The sequence below is a fragment of the Panthera tigris genome, chromosome D3, assembly GCF_018350195.1.
Source record: "Panthera tigris isolate Pti1 chromosome D3, P.tigris_Pti1_mat1.1, whole genome shotgun sequence".
Lineage (NCBI taxonomy): Eukaryota > Metazoa > Chordata > Mammalia > Carnivora > Felidae > Panthera > Panthera tigris.
In genome coordinates, this window is record NC_056671.1 from 66375493 (window position 1) to 66396638 (window position 21146).

The following is a 21146-nucleotide window of genomic DNA, read 5'->3' on the forward strand; positions in this document are numbered from 1 at the left end:
ACAAGGTGCCTCAAATCATTTATGATATGGCTATACTTATAATGTAGCTTTTGAGCAACACTTTTGGAGTTTAAGTACTACCAGAAAGGTGTCTATCTCTCCGTCTGAAAAATAAGGTGGGACAGTGACATGGAAAGATTAATTTAAAAAAACAGCAACCATAGGACTTTGAGGTTGGGATGGAAGTTAGGGTCAGAGTATAGAAGTGAGGACTGAAAGAGCATGAACATCCAAACAGACAGCATGTAAGATAGCAGATCTCTGGTCCACAGCTCTGTGGCAACCATCCCAGGCAGCCAGACCACTGCCTACTACGGTGGTCGAGACTTGTCCATGACTGCCTGCTTGGGCTCTGAGTCTCTCCCCTCTCCCCTCTGCTGCCCAACACATCAGGGGCCAGGGATGGCTTGGCGGACAACAGCTGAACACAGAAAACCATCCCGAACCCAGGACTGAGTCAGGGATTCGATGAAAGGTGCAGACAGTAAGGGCTATGGGAGGTCCACTATCATCATCCTTACCACTCACTTAAGAGGCAATAGAACCTAATGCTTAAGACTAGAGACGGGTGCAGTTCCCAGGGCCACAGCGTACCGGCCATGTGGCCTTCGACAGTGTGACTTCACCTTGTTGTGCCTCAGTGTCCTCACCTATAAAACGGGGATGATGATAATGGTCCTCATAGAATTGTAGGGAGGGCAAGGTGTGCCAATATATTCAAAGGGCTTAGAAAAACTCATGGCACACAATAAGGCCACGACAGTGTTCGTGCTCTTGCTATGGTTCCCTCAGGTATTAAGCCTTGTGAACTTGGGGATCTTCTCTTCCTGGTTGTACTCCGTCTCCAGTGTCTAAGACAGTGCCTGATGGATACTAGGGGTTCAATCATTTTTTACTATTTAAAAAATTCTTTTAGCTTTTTATTTTGCAATCATTTTAGATGTGTAGGAAGGTTGCAAAAATAGAACTGAGTTTCTGTGTTCTCTTCACTCAGCTTCCCCTAATCTTAAATCTTACATCACCACCATCCAGTGAATGAAAGCAGGAGATTCACAGGATACAGTGCTATCAACTAATAAATATATAGGCTTTACAATAAACATTTTTAAGTGATGGATGAATGGAAGGCAGGAAGGCAGGAAGGCAGGAAGGCAGGAAGGGACAAATGGATGGACTGTGGGGCTGAGGTGATCAAAGAAGGCTTCCTGGAGGAGGTAGATTTGAGCTGGCCCCTGGAAAAGAAAGGTCCTGAGACAGAAGAGAATGAATGAAGGGCATTCTGGGAGGGAGGAATCATGTGGATAAAGGTGTGGAGGCTGGAAGGCCCTAAGGCATGAGGAGAGTGAGGGAGGCAGGGTAGGACTGGAGGCTGGGGGATTGGATGCGTGTAGCAGCAAGGGGCAGAGGCCACCTCTGGATACCTGGCCTTCTTTTTGTCCAGCTGCACTTCCTCTGTGCTGCCATTGATGCCATAGAGGGTCATAAAGATGTTGGAGTCTGTGCCACCGCCAACCACATCACCCGTCCACACTGTCATCTCATAGAGCACCTGCAGGGAGAGGGACGCGGATCCTGACGCTGGGCTTCACCCACCAACCCCACCGGCTTGCCTCATTCTCTCCAGGGCAGGGCAAGCTGCCAGCTCTGAAAAGAATCCCGCCCCTGATCAATTGCTATCACCTGGAGAACAAGAGTCAAGCCTTATTACTCTATGTCCTCAGCTGTGTCCAGTTTGGTGCTAGAGAGTTGTTCAGTTTCTGACAGAGGACGTGTGTGCACAGAAGCATGACTGAAAGCCCCAGCATTCACCGATCTCTTTGTCAATCAAATCCCAGCTCAAGCTCATGCAGTTGAGCAGCACGTGATGGCGGGACAGCGGCTTCTGGAGCTACCCAGCACGCCATCTGCATCTCCAGTCTGCCACCTGCCAGCTGTTGAACTTGGGCAGACACTCCAGCCTGGCCAGACTCTGCTTCCTCCACTGAGAAAAAGGGATAAACGTTTCACAGAACTGTGAGAGCCGCAGACAGGTAAACCTGGGCCCATGCCCAGCCTTCCATGTGCTATGGGCCCGGAAGCAGCAATTCCGGGTCCATCCCTGCTTCCTGTGGGGCCAGCACACATCCTGAGCCTTCATGAGCAGTTACTGTTGAAGGAGCTCTGGCTCCATTCACTTGTGAGGTAGGACAACCACCGATTCCACGATTTGCTCGTCAAGTTGGGATTTTGCCCTTTTGCCTGAGGTTTGCTCCAGAGAGAACGTATTCCTTTTGCGTGTGCTCACTGGAGGGGGAGGGAGCAGCCTTCTCTTTCCTAGACGCTGCCCTCGCTGGGCTCTTCCTCCAAGAAGCAGCCTTGTGGCAAGGGTGGCCACCTTCACCGCCTCTCTGGCATCCTCTGGTCCTGGCTTCTTACTCCATTCCCTCTTGCCAGGTGCCCAAGGACCAGCATAAGCTCAGGAGAAGTTTGCACACATGGCCAGGGAAGTGCCGGGCCAACCCGTCTCCTCTGAACGCGTCTGGCCCTTCCCTTCCCCTTGTGGCCGCCACACTGCAATATCACCTGTGCAGGTGCCTGGTCCCCACTACCCAGATGCCCTCCAACTCAGAGCCCAAGTTATTTGTCACAGTGATCATGCCCCTGACGTTGTGCCTGTTGAGTGCTGGGTGCTTTGCATACAGTACCTAGAATCTTTACCATGATGCTCTAAGGTCAGAAGTGGCATTTGCAGGCCTGGCCCAGAGGACAAGTTTAGCACTTGTTTGCTGAGGACATGATTGAAGAGCCTCTTGCGTTACCAGGAAAATCCTCTCAGACCTTAACAGGGGCATCGTGGTGGCAGGGGGAGCTATTGGGAATGAAGGCAGGAGCCTGGCACTTTTTGCTTTTAGTCAGACAGGCATGAAAAATAGATCAAAATGAGTGCTTTGGCGACTGTATGGAGACTGGCCCCTTAAGGCTGGTCCCTCTGGACTCTTGTGTTCTCTGGGCCCACTTCTTTCTCCTTTACACGGACACGTCTCTTTTTAGGTAAGAGGTTGTTTCCAGAAAGAGACACACAGGGCTTTTATAATTCTGGTCTGATATCTCCTGGGGAGATGGCCAGTCCAAAGAACCCTGTGGTGCTTTGCAAAGTGATAAACCTGTGTTCTTTTGTCACATGAATAATAGGGGCGTGGGTCTACATTTCCACAGACTAAAGGGCTCAGGGGGAGACGCGGCTGCACTGAGTGGGGTGTGCATGTGTGTGCCGGGGGGGGGGGGCAGCACACACACACAGACACACTCACACCCACGCGCATGCTGGGAACTGGGTCAGGATGGAGGTCCCTGGATGAACTGTGTGCTCACCCACACCATCCGTCTGCCCACAGATGGAGGTGTCTGGGGAAGGGAGGGGAGGATATCTATGCTGTAGAAGGTTCTGCTTTCTGGCTCTCAAGCAGGCGAGGGGCAGGCATCCACCCTCCTGCCTGTCCAGGTTTTCAAAGCCCCAAACTCAGCCCTTCCTTCTGTTTCCATATAGAAATAAGCAGGGCATCCTCAGGTCTAGGGTGATTTCTTATCTTTGTGGGACACCTTCTGACCTAAATCTAGTAGCTCGTTGGTTTGGATTTGGGAACAGAGATGAGGGCTGGAGCTTCCTGTTGATGCCACAGCTTTTTGGGGAGAAGGAGAAGCCTGTACGGGCATGTGAACCGAGCCCTCTGAGCCACCAACAGGCCACGTATCCTTGGGCACCAGCACTCAGGCATCCTGACTCTTGCCCAGCACCGACTTGTGAGTTTACACAACTTGTTCTGGTCATTTGGCCACTTAGAGGTGGGGCCTGGACAGGAGCTCAGAGCTCCTGCCTTCCAGCCTTTTTCACTTAAAGAGGGTCCCATGCAAGCAGCTCTAACTGCACTGCAAGATCCCGAAGTGCACAGCATCCCAAATGCTATCTTTTCCCATCCCTGCCTTTGGGTGTTGAGGGAGCCTTCAGAAAAAAATGACTCCGCACATCTACGCAGAGCTTGCGAAGTTCTTCGTGGACTATTCATGATCTCATTCATGCTCATCGAGGTCTCACGTGGAACAAGATGGGAAGTGTTACTTCCATGTACTGTATGAGAAGACCAAGGCCCAGAGAGGCCAGACGTCTTGCCCAAGGTAACCCAGCAGCAGACCCAAAGAGACCTGAGCAAAGCGAATGTGGCTAGTATACCAGGCTGCAGCCCCTGCCGGTGCCCCAGCAACGAGTCTCCTTCTTCCCTCACTTCTGTCTCCACTTCTGCTCTCCGACCCCAACATGCACTGCCCTTGCCACGCAATATGCACACGCAGGTCCCCCTTATACCTTCACCCCAATGTTCACCACCATGGCATCCAGGAGGTCGAAGACACGGGAGGTGACACCGTCGCCTCGGTCCTTGGCAAGCCAGCAGTTGCACCGCAATGTGTACTTGGTGCCCTGGGTGGGCACGGCCAAACACAGCTCCTCCACCAGCCAGCAGCTCTCCGGGGAGGCCCCGTCATGGCCCAGCTGGGAGGGGACAGACCAGGGCCATGAGGGTCTGGGAAGGAAGCCCTCGCCACTCAGCATCCCCTTCCCCATTCTGCACCCTCCTTCCTCGGTGCTTCCTCCCAATGTGCTCTGCACGCACTGACCCAGGTCTTTCCCACGAAGGTGAAGAATTTGCAGATAAAATAAAGGCCCCTCATCAGATGATTCTGAGTTCATCCAAGATTATTCTGGGTGAGACTGACCTAGTCAGGCAAGCCCTTTAGAAAAGGGTCCCGATGTCAGAGATGGGAGAAGTTAGAGAGATCTGAAGCAGAAGAGATTGTGTCTTATTGGCCTTGAAAAAATAAACTGCCATGTTTTGGAGAAGGTCACGTGGCAGGGACACACACGGCCTTTGGGAACTGGTGGCCTCGGTCCTACAGCTGCAAGGAAGTGGATTCCGCCAACAACCTTGGAAGAGGACCCCGAGCCTCAGACAAGACCACGGCCCCAGCAGCAACTTGATTCAAGCCCAATGAGATGTTGGAAAGAGGCCCAGCTAACTTACATGTGGACTCCTGGCCTGGGAAACGGGGAAATAATACATCTGCATGTTCTTTTGCTAAGTTCACGGTAATTTGTTACCCGGCAGTAGAAAACTAATACATCAGGCTTCCCCACTGGGTGGGTGGAAAAAGACCTGGCTGGGTGGTGACTCATTCCAGGTCACCTAGCCAGCTGATGGCAGAGGCCAGGGGACCTTCCCCCACTACCTGCTCTGAGGTGGAGCTCCAGGTTGGTTGCTCGGCCTGCCCTCCACACTCCCTCCCACTATGTACTGGTTGGCTCCTTCCTTCCCTCGGGGTGGGCACCATCCCAGGACCCCGGGACCAGCACCTCTATTTTCTTGATGATGCCCACATCCAAGCCGGCGACATAGAACTCCTCCACGGAGCCACAGCTGAAGCCCTTCTTCCCCCGGGGGAAGTCCAGCCAGATGCGGTTACTGCGTTCATCATCCTCCCCGATGAGGAGGACAAAGGCCCGGCTGTCAGTGGCTGCGTCCTTGTGTTTCCCGGTGGTGACTGACACGTAGTATGGAATCACTGCAAGAGATCAGGGGGCCCAGCCTCAAAATGGGCCAGGGGGGCTCGGGGTGGGCTCACAGATTTGGAAATGACTTTTGGAGAGCAAAGTGCACCAGAGCTTTCTAGACTGGTGAATTATCTATGATGAGCGTCTACTCTCCAGGGGATGAGAGATCGGTATCTCCCAAGCGGAGATCATCCTAAAAGAGCATCCTTGACACTTCTAGAAAGCCCCGTTGACCAATTATCTCAGTTGTGCCCAGCACTCCCTTGTGAAGTAGGGTAAGAAAATAACCTTTCACCAGGTACAGGGGTTAGATGCCTGAAAAGCTTACTGCAGTCAGCGAAAATGAGGTTGTTAAAAACAAGGCCTCACAGAAAGTAGGAATTTGGGAAAGAAAAGTAAAATAGCATTATATGTGTAGCACGGTAAATGAAAGTTCTAGAAGGCATCCCCATTTCCAAAACAGACTAGATTAATCCGCAAGAAAACTTGCTCAGGTAGTGCAGCATAGAGCTCTAGTTGCCCAATGAGTACCCATTCTCCTTGCAGCTAGGGGTGGTCATAAAATGTAACCAGATATTGTTGGGTGGGTTTCTGGGGGAACTTTCTGATTCATCTGGGAGGAGCACCCTTTTACCCCTTATCCTTGCATTCATTCTGCTTGGAATGTGGGTGTGATGGCTGGAACTCCAGCAGTCATCTTGGAACCATGGGCAGTCTTTAGGAAGGAAGTCACTGACTTTATTGGAACTGCTGTGCCTGTCTCGTTGCCTATATGTGAACCTTTATGTGTGAAAAAAGGAAAATCCCTCATTTGTTTAAGCCACTATCTTGTCTATGTCACTTGCAGTTACTAACTGATACAAGTTGGAAACCCTTCTCTGGGAATATCTTGAGAGACAATGCTCTGGTATAGGTTAGAGGTTATATGGTTACAGGTTATGTAATTTGTATCTCTTTGAAAGTTTCCAAACTAGACCTTCTTGGCTGGAATAACCAGTACTGTTTTCTGCACCTGCCAGTGGCCTTATTTCACCTTTATAGGAGGATCCCCTTGGCCTTTCACAGTTTATCATAGTGCTTAATTCAGGAGAAATACTTCTTGTGGGTCCTGTCATTTATTCACATAGTGAGAAGGTAGAATAGAAAATGATTGATGCACTCCGGCCAGCCCCAGAGACACCCCCCCCCCACACACACACACACATTGTCTCCTGGGGAGGAATATAGTGGTTGTCATGCTCTATACTTAAGAGAGCTGAACAGATAGGCAGTGCCTTTAAATGTCCAATAGACAAACACAGAACTACTTTTTCTCAAAACTCTGGTTGGAACAAGGGGCTTGTCAGGGCATTACAGCATCACTTTATGGAGGAGGGGAAAACTGAGGCCAAAAGAGTGACTGTCCAAGGTCACATATATTATTGTCTAAACCAGAAATGGAACTTAAATACCCCTAAAGCCATCTTAGAAATTCTTCCTCTGTCTGACCACATCACACTGTGCCTTAAGTCTACACGGCCGAAGTCCTCTGTGTGATGCTCTCCTGACATGCAAAGTGTTCCGACTGCTGCTGTGTGGGTCTGGTGAGAACTGTCCCAGGCCCACGGTGCTGAGTCTACATCCTGAGACTCTGGGTGAGGGCAGAGTTCACGGTGATAGCCTCCTGGTAGTGGGTCAGTGGATTAAGGGTATCATCACCCTGACTACTCCTAGCCTTCGTTTCTCCATCGGCAACAGGGCTGATGGCTGCCCCCGGAGGGCTGTCGTGGGGATGGAAAACTCAGTGTGAATTACAAAGCGTTAGGTAGAAGTCACATGACGGTGGGGCTAATGCATGGCCTGTCCAAGAACAGCTTGAACACATGTCCCGGTGCCTGCCTCCCCTCTGCTGAGTCCCCAGCTTGGCCTACCTGGGCCCTCCTGCACGTAGTCAGCCATGGGCCCCGTCACTGTGGCAATGTCGATGTCGGCCATCTTGGAGCTCAGGGCGATCTCCCAGAAGTCAGCCGGGCTGCTACAGTTGCTGCTTCGGTCCCCAGTGTACTCCTGCCCAGGAGCATGACCCAGTCCCCATTACGGCTCTGGCCCCTTCTGCCACAGTACGAGGTACGGCTGAGCCAAGTCCCCCCACCCCACACCGCCTTTCCCACACCTTCTCATAAAAGAGCCTCTCGAGCCTCCCGTCTTCCTTCTTCAGGGACAGCCAGCGCCCGCACAGGAATAGGAACTCGTCCTCATTGGTGTCATTCCAGATCTCCACCTTCTCCACATACCAGTCTGCGCACCACTTGGTGTTGTCGTGGCGGAGCTTGATCTTGTAGATGACACCCAGGTCAGCGGCCTCGATGATGAAGGTGTCGGCCTGCGGAGTCCAGGTGTGGGGACTCGGGTGGGGGTGTGCCCCACCTGCACCCACTCCAACCCCGACCATCCAGTACCTTCCATACCCCTCAGTTGTGGGGCTGAACAGACCTTCCTAGATGGAAACCCTCCAGGCCCAAGTCCCTACCACTGAGCGTTTGGTATTCTGAGGCCTCCCTCACTTCCACAGCGGCCCTGTTTTGCAGTCCTGTTCTTCCTGGGATAAGCCTTGTGGATGCTTGGAGGATGGAACGCAGGCAGGAGTGGGCTAGACGAGGGCGCTCAGCCTGGCCCTGGTACCTGGATGTCCTTGCTTATGTTGAGTATCAGCACGAGTTCAGGTGGGAGGCAGGAGGGAGTAACGGGGAGGGGCTCGAAACGCCCAGGGGGAAGCTGGGAGGCAGTCAGAGTTGCTGCTGGACCAGGCCCAGAAGAGAGACAGAGCTGGGGGAGGTCAGGCTGAGGGCTCAGGGACAGCAGCTGTGGTGCAGGTGGTTTTATGTGGGGTGTGATGTAAGGCCCTCTGGGTCCGATTACCCCTTCCATAAAGTGTCCTTACACTCCTGGGCGCTTGGACACTTTGGGGGTTGCTCAGTGAGATGTGGAGATCCAGGCCCTGAGTGAGGTATGGTCAAAAACACAGGCTGAATGTGGCTGGCAGGACCGTGAAGCAGGGCAGGAGAGGCCGGTGACCCTGAGCTACAGTGTTTTTCTTCCAGAAGGTGGAAGATGTGCTGAGTCACTGCTGAGTGCTGGGAACCCAGAGATAAATCCGATAGGCAGCGTCTGCCCCTCCTTGGGACCTCACGGCCCAGAGAGGGAGAGGGCCAGGTGGATAATCACAGCCCATGGGTGAGGAGCAGCCACCTGCCTGGGGGCTAGAGGCAGGGCTGGGAAGACTCTCCAGGAGGTGGCATTAAGCTAAGGGTGGGGGCCGGGCCTTTCTGGCACCACAGCAGGTGACTGCAGGCAGAGGAAACTGCAGGTGGGCAGTGCGCGGCTGACCCTGCAGGCTGCAGGGCTCTGCTGCCTGGCTGAGATCACCGGAGCAAAAACAGGCACAGCCTATGACACAGTGATTCCACCTCTTTCCTTCTGTCCTCAGGAGGGGACAACTTTATGTGTGCACAAGGATGCTTATTGCAGGGTAATTTTTACAGTGGAAAACTGGGAGCCATCTGGTGTCCAGTGCTTGGGGAATGGCTAAATAACCATGGTGATATTGTGTGCAGAATGTCACATGTGTGGTGGTTCCGAAGAATGAGCCAGCTTCATCTACACTCGAATATCCTGACATAGGGAGATTGCACGCCAAAGGCAGGCTGAAGAAGCATTCGTATAGGAATGATGTCATATATATATATATATATATATATATATATATATATATATATATGGATTTTCTATGGGCACACGTACATGGATGCAGAGAAGATGCCCAGAAAGGTCTGGAAACAGGAGAGAGCGTGGGGTATTCTGCTGTGGGCACTCCATACAGGCTGGCTGGTGGGCCATGAAAGGTTGTGAATCCTACAAAGGGCCCAGGCCAGATCTGGGGATCAGCGGAGAGCCCTTGGCTGGCTGAGTGACTGTCACCTTTGGCTAGGTGACATGAGGAGGTGCGGCAGGCAGCCAGGGTGGTTCAGGAAGCCAGGTAAGCTGAGAAAGGGCTAAGGAGCTGACAGGGCTGGTCTGGGAGCCGTGTGCAAGGGAGACTCTCCAAGACCTGGCTTTGGACTAGATGTGGGTGGGGAGATGCTGAGTGGGGGAGGGTGTCAAAGGGGACTTCTATATTCTGAGGAGATAATTAGAGAAATGGAAGCTGCTAGATGCTCAGCAGTGAACTTAAAGTCACGTAAATCATCCGTGACTAAGCCAGAAGTAGCTCCAGTTCCCCTGTTAGGACATCATAACTGGCGGGAAGGAAAGGGAAGAGGTGGTGTAGAACGGGACAAAGGTTTTTCTCGTGACACAACAATTGCCTAGAGAGAAAAAAATCTGACTCTGAATCCAGGTGGAATGGATTGCATCACCTTCATTTATAAGTTCATTCATTTATGAGTATGTATGGTGCCTCTTCTGTGCCCGGCTCCGTGGGTATGGCCACAAACCAACATCTACCTGTCAGCTCTGCACATTACTGTCTTACAGTGCAATCACCAGATGCTGGCTCCGGGCATCAGCGAAGGCAGCCGAAGGTGAGCTCCCCAATCCTCAGCACTGATGAAGAGCTAGGCACCTCAGAGTTTCTAACTCAGTGAACCTACTTTACGGTGGAAGAAACTGAGGCACAGAGATGCGAAGAAACTTGCCAAAGACCACAGGGCTAGTCAGTGTCAGAGCCAGGATGTGAATGTGGGTGATCTGGCCCCAGCCACAGGGCTGACTGCTGAATGGCACTGCCACATCCCACAACAGCATAGGTAACAGAGCTTGTCCCCAGTATAGAGTCCAGGACATCGCGTGAGCCACTTAAGTGTACCTCTCTGTATTCCATTTTTCCCCAAAATGGATAGGCCTCCTATTAGCTACCTTACCGGTGCAGCAAACCATTATATCTCGTGTGTGTGTGTGTGTGTGTGTGTGTGTGTGTGTGTGAAATTATTTCTCCCTGATACAAAGTGTTCTTACATCTCTTGTCCTGTTTTTCAGCCCAGGGGTCTAAGTAGCTATCATACTGCTACTCCCACTTCCAAAGCAGTAAACCAAAGCTAAAAGTCAATGGTTCCTATCCGGATGATGGAACAAATGGATGGGAGCACCAGGGCCTGACTTCCCCGGGACCTTGAGGCCAAGGCTGGACTCCTTCCAGATGGCGGGGCCCATGGGGTCACCAGATGGCCGCAGACCCGCTTAGACGACACCTGCTATCCTTGCTCCAGAGCTCATTTCCTCCTCACAAGTAGGAAATGTTTCAGTGCCAAGGATCATGCCTGGCTGAGAGTCAGGCTTAAACAGACCCCTACTAAACACCCACTGCTCAGTACAGGAAACCCCTGCATGTGCATAGCCAAAGGCAAGACCACAGATGGGGTTACCTTGCTCTGATCACCTTGCAGCTACAGCCTGGTCTGTGGGGAGTTCTGGCAGATTTAGGTGAATGGAGTGAAGGCAAAGAGGCTGAGGCTGTGTGAAGGGGATAAGGCAGAAAGGGCCTGGGAGAGAGCAGAGCTACCGTGGGGAGAGGAGGGAAGTCGAGGGGCTGAGAAGAGAAACTGGGACAGAGGTCTTCCTTTTCCTAAAACCCCAGCAGGTCAGAGCCCTCTGCCTAATAGAGCACTTTCTTGGCACTTCCATAGATAGTTCAGGTCAAAGCGGACCTTAGCTGGGGGAGCGGGGTACTTGTCTGCTCCTCTAATCCCTCCGTGGCTCCCATGGGCCTCAGTTCTGCCCAGAGCTCTGCACAACACAGCTTAGCTGATTCATATCGGGCTCCTCATTTTACAGATGGAGAAACCAAGTCCACACAGGTTCAACCAGATAAGGAGCTGACAGGAGAGGCAGGCCTCCAGCCCCCGCCACTCTGATGTTCACCCCCATGCTCATCATCCGCCCATAGTGAGCTGGATTTTCTGATGATGACCAGCATCCCCCCCCCCACCCCGCCCCGCCCCAGTACAGCCAACTCAAACAGGCTTCTCACTTGCCCAAACCCTACCCTCTGGTCTACCTCCACCCCAGATGCAGGGCCCAGGGCCCATGCACAGGCTCAGAGAGGGGACCAGCTGCTCTGCAGGGAGAAGTGCAAGGCCAACCGCCCACATGAGGGAGCTTGACACCCCACAAGGTTCGCAGACAGCTTCAGGGACCAAGAGCTGGCCCCCAGACACCTGGAGCCCGGAGGGGAAGGGGAGGGGGTAAAAACTCTGTGTGCCCCGCATACCGTTCCTTTCTCGAACTTGTTGGTGCGGTTCTCTGACTTGCCAAGGTACCGCTCCCCGGTGTCCCCCAGATCTCCATAGATGGTGATGTAGACCTTAGCGTCCGTCCCTGCCCCAGGAACATTTCCTGTAAAGATCTGCACCGAGTACAGCACAACTGGGCGTGCAGTCGGACAGACAGACAGACAAAGGGAAGAAAAGAGTGGCATTGGCTTTAGGATTAAATTAAATCCATTGGCTGGATTTGTAGGAGGTATTAAGCTCCTGGCCCACATCTCGAGGAGGCGTTAGTGTCTTCCTTTTATTTGGTCAATTATGGACATTCTGCTACAAATCTTCAGATTCACCAGTGGGAAGTTTGCCCATCTGATCTGGACACAGGTGGCCCCTAAGACCCAGAGGACGGAGGTTCCTCCCCGTAGCCCTCAAGCCATCCACCCATCCAGCTGTCTGGGCTTCCAACGGGGGAAGATGCCAGAGACTGCCTGACGTGCGTGCACGCTGTGGTCACTAAATCTACCTTCCCTGACACACGGACAACAATATGCCTGCCCGGGGCCCCTGGGTGGCTCAGTCGGTTGAGCATCTGACTCTTGATCTCGGATCAGGTCATGATCTCACGGTTGGTGAGTTCAAGCCCTGAGTTGGGTTCTGTGCTTACAGCACAGAGTCTGCTTGGGATTCTCTCTCTCTCTCTCTCTCTCTCTCACTCTGCCCCTCCCCTGCTCTTGTTCTTTCTCTCTCAAAATAAATATAAATTAAAAAAATAATATGCCTTCCTACTTGAGGGTGACTAGTATCCATGCCAGTTCCTTCTAAGTGGTTTTTAGAAAAAAAATCAAATGTTTTTGAAAGTATAGCTTCCCCATAGTGTCCATTTCCTGATTTTTAAAAAATATTTATTTACTTGAGCTGAAATCAAGAGTCAGACACTTAACCAACTGAGCCACCCAGCTGCCCCATTTCTTTATTTTCCTTTATTCTCCAACTCCCTGCCATCCAGCACCTGCCCAGTGACTGACACCCTCTTCTTCAGCTCCCATGGCCCATGGGAAGGGCTGGATAAATACTGGTGCCACAGTTATTAAAAGTTATTCATGAAAATAAAAACAAATGCTGTCTTGTCTTTGTTTTGCTGCTGCGGGCTCGTCGAGGAAGAATAAAGTATCTCTTTTTCCAACTTCCATCCCTAGGGGAAAGGCAAGAAGTGCATTTTTATGTGGCTAAGAATTCTCTGTCCCCTCTCCGTATTCCTCTGTCCTAAAAGCTTTGGAGTTTCAGGCCAAGGAAGAGGGGACTTAGCCAGATTATCCCCAAGGGGAGGGATGGAGATTGTGGCTTTGAGGTGAAGGGCGGGAGTGGCCAGCCTGGAGGAAGGTTGGTTTCCCTAGCCTGCGTGGGGGTGAGGGTTCGGGAGTCCTCTTGGGTGGCGGGAACCCCTCATCTGCACACAGAGTCCCTGCAGGGGGAAGGCTGAGGTGGTTATCTGGGAAACTGAAGCAAGGAGGCCTCATGGCCAGAGAGAGGGTCTCATGATGAAGCTGAAGTGTTTCTGGCCACACAGAGAAATGCCGACCCGCGTGTCTGCGGGGAACCAGCAGCAACCGTCACCATGTGTTGGGAGGACATAGGTGTCGGTGGTACCCGCCCTGGACTAAGGGCCAGGCCCCTCCTGTGAGGCTCAGGATTCTTATGAAGCCAAAAAAGAGGGATCCCCCGCTCCCTGCAGTGACTGAGATGGACTTTCTCACCAACCCCTGCAAAGTGGGCTCAGACCACATTTAATTAAATCAAAAAAAGGAAGATGATGTGAGTTACTCATACCCATGGTTATGGAACACGTTCACACCCACAGAGTGGTTCCTATTATTTTCCTCTTTTTCCCTTGGACTCCACAGCATCATTCTCTCCTGCTCTCCATCTGCCTCTCTGGTCGCTCCTTCTGGAGCGGCTTTCCGGGTTCCTAATCTTCCCGCCCCCCAGATGCCTGGTTCTGTCCGCTTCCCTCAGCTCCCTTCCTGCATGCTTTGGGTATTGACCTCTCTGAGTTCCCCGAGCCTGTGTCTCCAACCCAGTTCCCTCCTGTGCTCTGGATCCACAGCCTTGTCACCTGGGGGACACGTCCGCCTTGACTAGATGTCATAAACTCACATGCAAACCTGAGCTCAGCCCCCTCCCGCAAGCCCCTTCTCCAAACCTTTTCCCCAGCCACCCTCCCTGCCCAGTGCTCTGCTCTGCTGACCTCTGACCTCCGAGGTGTCCCGTGAGCACAGCTCCCCAGAGCCTGCCCCCTCAGCCAGGGCGGGAACCAGAACCAGGCCCACTGCCCTCGGGCCCTACCTCGCTCAGCTCAGCACGGCATCTGTCAAGCTTTTCATGTGCTGCATTAATAAATAAAACCTTCTCTTTGGTGTTTGAGAGTCAACATTACCCAAGTCTGTCTGGCTGACACTGACATGAGGTGACATTAGGAATCCTGTCACAGTTTAGACACAATCGACTGTCCTCCCCTTCATGTTTTCTCTGCCTTCACTTCCCAGCCGTGCATTCAGCCCTGCTCCGCACTGAGGTAGGACCTTTGCTAGGAGCCCTTGTCCCAGAGTGGGGTGCTGTGTCACCAGGGGCTGTGGATGGATGGCCCTCCTTCTCCCCCTCCTGCACCCCCACTGCTCTTTCCAGTCCTTGGGGAATGGAACACTGATTCCGCTTCTGGGCGCTGAGCAATGCAGTTGTGCAGTCAAACCCAGCTATTTCTGGATCCTCCTCCCTCCCTTGTCCCACCCAAGCCACACGGCTCTTGGTGGAAAGATGTTTCCCTAGAAACATCGCCAGGCACCGAGTGGGTTTGTGGCATGTTATTAATACAGAACAGCCCAAGTGTGCCGCTGGGACAGCTTTCCAGGGCATCCTCTGGGACCCAAGTAGAAGAGGGAATTTTCCTCCAGATTTAACAGCAAAGGGATTTGGGTAGGGAAAGGCACATTACGGAGGCAACACTTGTTTTTATCTCTAACCGAGTGGCAACTGAGATCAAAGGAAATGTTAGAGCTATAGCTGGTTTACATCCCTCTGGTTCCATATGGGGCCGGGAATCTTGGATTTTAGTCCAGTTTTTTCCAGAAGGAATGCAAGGCAACATATATGAGCTGAGTCTCCAAGCCTTCGGGGCATCTCTGATCCGTGCAGACCGCCCCCATGGGGAGCCTGTGGTATTTTGCACCTCGCCAGTGGTAGAAAGCTTGTTTTTGGCAAGGAAATTTGATTTTTGATACAGCTAAAGCTTATTTAGGGCTGACTGAATAACCTGGGGATTGACAGGACAATGGCATTGCTGCTCAAAAAAGAGGTGTGACTATCCCTGTCGTCCAGGAGGAATGCGTGCCTGTGTAAGGGCGTGCCCACGCACTCGCATGCACACACAAATACATGCAGTCCAGGATGCTTCTTGAATCATACGCATCCTGTGAGAGCAGAGAGGACCAAGCCTTGCAGAGGAGTAGTGAATAAACGAAGAGGAGGGAGGCCACAAGGATCAGGAGAATCCAGGCACAGAGCACACATGGGATGCAGTGTCACCATCAGGCCACGGAAAGACGTGCAGTGACACAGCCGGGACCCTGAAGAGCCTGCCATTTATCAGCTGTGTGAACCTGGGCAGGTTAGGAAACCTCTGTGGGCCCCAGGTGCCCTCTCTACGGAGTGGAGATAATAACAGACCCTGCCTCCTGGGGTGCAAAGACTCGGCCTGGCACGGGGCGGGTGCCCTACAAGGAAGGGCTGCTGCTGACCCTGAGGAGGGCACCACACTTACTGTCTAGAGGTTCCTCCACTTCCTTGTAGACTTGCCTCAAGGACCCATCTCTCATGTATTTCTCAGTGAAGATATCATAAGGAACCAGTTCTCGAATGGTCTTCTTGTCATCCTCTGACGTGGCAAGCCATCGGTCACAAGGGAAAGTCAAGGTCTCTGTGCCCTGGGGTAAGGAGGCAAGAGGAAAATTAGCTCTTTGTGTGGAACCTTCTGACTTCAGTGATTCATCAGCATGTCAACACTCATGGGGACCAATGACAAGGGTCATAGAGCCCCACAGATAATGCAAAAGCCAGCAAGGGAGGCCAGTATATCCAGTCTTATCCAAAGACTTCAACAACCACATCGGGGGTTGGCTCTTGAAGGTGGGGTTCCCAGGGTAACTTAAAAATAGGCATCAGAACCTCATCTCACAGACTCAGATTCAGTGGGTAAAGGGAGGGGCTCTGTATTTTTAAATTGCTCTCAGGTCACTCAACCACAGCCACAATTGAAACCTGCCTTCCACGTTTAGAATTGTGTGGCTTCAGGATGTTTGCCAAGTTGTTCTGGTGAGTTTTTTTCTGAGTTGACTTTGAGCAGCAGGAAGGGCATACTCGGTCACTCACATACTGAGGGTCACTCAGTAATGTGGCCCTGAGGGTGGGGCACAGAGACGGGGCTACCCAGATGCTCCTCCTTGACCCTTAAACCGGGTTCTAAAAGGTTCTGCCCTGGACCTGAGCTGGTTCCTGTACTCTGAGTGAAGTGGGTGAACTGTCCTCAGATTTTACCTCAACTTAATAAGGCTGCAGGTTCTTATCAGGAATCCGCCTTGAATCTCCTCTGGAAAGGGGCAAAAGAAACAGCAGGACAGATCGGTCAGAAACTCACATCTTTATCGGGGAGGAGCCTGCGGATGTCCACGTGGGAGCAGTGCCACCCTGGATTTATGCCTGTGTTGTCATGGCCGATCCGAATTTTCTCAATGATTTCCCCTACATCTTCTAACTGTGGAAAGGAGAAAATGCACCAGATGGTAGTAGAAAAGTTCAGGAAAGTAAAACTCAGCAACATACTGTCTGCCCAGGACATCCACTCTTGAGTCCCTTTGAACTTCCAGGGGCCGCTTTCTCCCAGTATGCCCCCACTGTCCAGCCAAGCCCGCCCCCACTCTCCTCTCCACATGCCATGCTCATGCTTCCCTTCCTCTCTCCCTACTTAAAATCAGCCTAGATTCCAGAACGCAGTTCCATCAACCTCTGGGAGGCTGTTCTCCTTTTCATGGTGGAGCCCACCTCTCTGTCTTCCATTACTTACACTGTGGTGGTTCATTCCCTGCTTGAGAACTGATTTGGGTTTCAGAAGAGGAATTCTGGTTCTGCCCATGCCCTGTCTTGTCAGCCTGACCTTCTCCTTGGCCCCTAAGGGCCCCTCTGTCTCTAGCTACCCCTCTTCTAGATCCTTCAAATTCCAGTCCCTCAAACTTGATGTTCTCTTGCCACAGGACCTTTGCACAGGCTCTTCCTGCTCTTCCACTCTCCTCTTCTTTAGCTAAACCTCAACCTCATCATTCAGGTCTCAGATCAAGGATCACTTCCTCAGGGAAGCCCCCTCACCACCTCAAGAAACTCAAATCTCTTCCTGAGAAGCTCTTACAGTATCCCATAGCACCCCTCTCCCCTGCACTTCTCACAGTCAGAAGTTTGCCTTCATTTGTGTAATATCGTCTTCTCTACCACTGAAAGCCACAAGGGCAGGCACTGCACCTGTCCTTGCCCATCATTCTATCCTTAAAACCTAGAACAGAGCCTGTGAACCCCAGAACTCAGGATACCTTTGCTGAAAGGATGAAAGAATGTTTCCTCATCTGAAAAACAGGTGTGACAGTATCAGTCAGGTTCTGTCATGTGCATTGTTGACCTTAACCATGATCGTATGGGTGGAAGTCTCACTGAATGGAAAAGCTGATGCATGTGTCTGAAATTCAGGAGACACCATGTCTTGTCTCTCCTGCCTGGAGCCTATGGCACAGGGTGCAGGGGAGGGACTCTTGTCAGGAATGACTGATGCCCTGATCCTTCCACATCCCTTAACGAAGCAGTGGGATGGCCAGACACAAGGCAAGGGGGGATGTGCTGACTGGAGTGTCCTCGAAGCCTCTCTACGGAGCTGGCCGCCTGGCTGGCACCATTAAGTTCTCAGTGCTAGGAGACAGCAGAGTCAGCTCCACGGCAGGCAAGAGCTTTTGATGAGGGAACGGCATCTGAATGATAGATTAAGTCATTCATCAAACGCACAGCCCCTATAACCGCACACGGAAGTAACCTCTGAATGAAACGGAACAGCTTCCAACCACTGGTTTCCTTCTTCCCCACACACCCACCCACGGCTGGCAGCCAAGGACGGGCCCATCAGCCCTGCTGGGGGACCTGCCCGCACTCCTGTCTCCACCCTCATGCTTCCCAGTTGTAGCCACGGTGCTCCCACCTACCACCTGTATAATCTGAGGCAAGGCACTTGACCTTCCAGGCCCCAACTTTCTTCTCTATAAAATGGGGGGAGTAATGTGTTACTCAGCTGAAGGCAGAGGCGTGGGTGGGGTGACCCCCTGAGGTCACTTCCAAGTCTAAGATCACAGCCATGTTTCTGTCACCTCGTCTCTCCTTCCAAGTGACCAGCATGGCACGTCACTGCTGGAGCCTGCGTGACTCGACAAGGGTGCTGCCACTGAGGTTGGTTCTGCTGCCCTGCAGCGCAGCCCCCCACCCCCTCCGGCCAGCTCACTCTCACTTCACCAGAGAAGCGCTGTCCCCTGTGAGCCCCTGAGGGCCATTCTGATCCCCAAACAAAGATTAGTGACTTCAGGCTGACATTAATGCTCTGGGCATTTTAACAAGGCCTCGTTCTCTCGAAACAGGAGAGACACAGGAGCTGCGGGGGAAATCCGTGGCCACAGGACGTCCACTTAAGGACGCTGAGCTGCCAGATGCGTTGGGCAGTGAAGATTCCCTTGCCCCTCCCTCTGTCCAGAGGTCTCTTTTCTTCCTTCCCCATTCCATCTCTGAGGTTCCAGATGTGTGGACCTTGGCTTCAATGGTACTTTTGGAACCTTAATCATCCAGCCAGTCAGTCAGGGATGCCACGTCAGGGTGGCCGTCTTAGCTGTGACCCTCAGGGAGCAAGGAGGCCTTCAGGGGAACGCGAGCCATGGATGACGGGCCTCAGGAATAGACTCGGAATCAGAAGAGACCCTAACATCCTCCCAAGAGGTGGAAGAGCTAAGCAGAGAAGGTTCTGGAATTGAACTGGAGTCCAAATCTTGCCTCTGCCCTTTGTAAATTATGACGCCCTGAGCGAGTTTCTTATCCTTCCCATGCAAGTTCAGCTGTAAAAAGAGATCATCGTACTAGCAACTCTTGGAATGGCTATGAGGATTCCGTGAACTGATGCACACGAAGGGCTCAGGACAGGGCTGGCACAAGGCAAGTGCTCAATAAATTCTAGTTATTATTGCTATTTTCTCGGCCACTCCCGAGTCTTAGGACAAAGCCACAGAGAGAGGGAGTGGCTTGCTCATGACTTTCCGTCTGAGCCCAGAGCCAGGACCAGGATGCAGGGCTATGTGCTTACGACCCAGCCCTCTGCGTCCTACCTGAAGACCAGTCCGAACAGAGACACAGAGAAACAGAGACACAAAGCTTTTTCATTTGTTTCCAGACCCTCACACTCCCCCAGCAGCCAGAAAGATTTGAAAAGAAGAAAGAAAAACACACAGCAACAAACTACTGGCAAACTATAGCTGCCGTTAGTGGGCATTCCATTGATAAAACTCCACGGAAGTCGTGCCGAGGTGTGATCACAGCCCCACCGCTGACGGAGTCAGGGCTGGATGACTCAGTACCACGCCATCTTGGGTGGATGAGTTGCCGCTTCGTGTGGATAAATGAATCAGCCTTGAATTTTCTTTGTTAAAGACTCCACCAAGGTGGCGACCTTCCCACAAGTGCTGACTGCTCCCAGAGAAGGTGGAGAGGGAGCAGGGAGCCCCCCAGGACAGACACTGGCCGGGGAAGGAGGATGGAGCTCTGGATTTTGTTTCCCATCCGAAGGGGCACTTCTCCAAAGGTCCCTGCTACCTGGAGGGTCCAGCCTCGTGAGCCGCTTAGCTCTTCAGAGCTGTCCCCTCCAAGTCTTGTTTCAGCTGGTCTTCTACCTGTCATGTCCCTCTCCTCCTGTCCCTCCCACCAAACCACATACTGTGTTTATTTCCAGCTCTGGCCCTTGGCCATGATGTTCCCCTTGCTAGGAATGCCTCCCCTTCTTGTCCCTCCTTTGCATTCTCAGTCCCGCATTTGCCTTCATCACCATGGGCTAGTGACCTGCAGGGGCTAAGAGCACATATTTTGAGCCAGTACTCCTGGGTTTGAATCCTGGTTCCATTACACCCTAGCTGTGTGAATTTATGTAAGCTATTCAGCTTTCTGTACCTCAGTTTCCCCATCTTTATACAGGGATAATAACAGCACAGAGCTGCTATGAGGGTTAAGTGAGTTAATAGAGATAAAGCCCTGTGACACTGCTCTTACCCACAGGATCAGTTATTCTCTCTTGTTGGCCTTGTGTGGAGGTCTGGGGTTCTCCAGCTGGACTGCAAGCCCCTTGCAGAGAGAGTCTGGGCCCTCCCCTTCTCCTACCTCTCCCACCCAACCTAACACACAGCGGAGAGCACAGGGGAGACGCTGAGCTGAAGTGCACAGGACGCCAAGGTGCTGTGACCGACGCCTACAGTAAACATGGAACAAGCAAACCCCTAGGCCAGAGGGGAGCAGGGGACCATTTGGGATGTCCAGAAGCCAAGCTCTCCACGGATACACATGTGTTATCGCTGGCCCTGGAGGTGGCCCCAGTGGAAATGGGATTGTGCCTCTATTTTCCTCAAGCCCTGTCCACTCACTGTCTCCTTAGATCCTGACACTAGTCCCCGTGGGGCCGGGTGAGGTGCCTGCCCTCCTGGTTATTCCGATGTACTGAGTGAGGCCCAGTGAGGCTGGATGAACTGCCTGGCCCTCTCACCACAGCAGCCCGTTAGGGTGCCTCCTCCCCTCTTCTGGTGCCCCCTGCTTCCCAGTCCCAGCTCCCCTGGCAGCCTCCTAGCATTATGGATCCCAGGCACCTCCATAATGAAGCGGGAGGCTGACTTCCTCTCAAAGAACAGCTTCTGCTCCCTCTTGTTGGTGCACAAGTACTTCTGCTGGGTGCACACTGCATCGCAGCCATAGATGACGATGAAGATGTTGGCGTCCGTCCCGGCAGCAAAGACGTCACTCGTGTAGAGGATGATCTCGTAAGGGACAACTGAGGATGGTGGACAGACGGTGAAGTCAGAGGGGAGGTGAGAACAGAAAACAAATGTGGACAAGATCAAGTTCTTCATCGGCACCATGGCCCCAGGCCCCATCACCGGGAGCTGCTGCCCGGGGATGGACCTTCACGTGGTTGCTTAGCAACCACAGGTGCAGGGGTGGGGGGA

At 52.5% G+C, this 21146-nt stretch overlaps 1 protein-coding gene across 2 annotated transcripts in view; it reads right to left on the reverse strand.

Moving 5' to 3' along the window:
- The window catches only part of LOXHD1 (lipoxygenase homology PLAT domains 1), a 162658-nt gene that overhangs the window by 25168 nt on the left and 116344 nt on the right, over positions 1–21146 (reverse strand). For both annotated transcript variants that reach the window (XM_042962467.1, XM_042962466.1), the window contains 9 exons: positions 20790–20971; positions 16508–16624; positions 15635–15797; positions 11826–11980; positions 7734–7943; positions 7492–7627; positions 5384–5592; positions 4340–4525; positions 1422–1549 (listed from right to left, as the gene is read on the reverse strand). In XM_042962467.1, the coding sequence (XP_042818401.1) occupies positions 1422–1549; positions 4340–4525; positions 5384–5592; positions 7492–7627; positions 7734–7943; positions 11826–11980; positions 15635–15797; positions 16508–16624; positions 20790–20971 (1486 nt within the window). The remainder of the gene's footprint in view (positions 1–1421; positions 1550–4339; positions 4526–5383; positions 5593–7491; positions 7628–7733; positions 7944–11825; positions 11981–15634; positions 15798–16507; positions 16625–20789; positions 20972–21146) is intronic.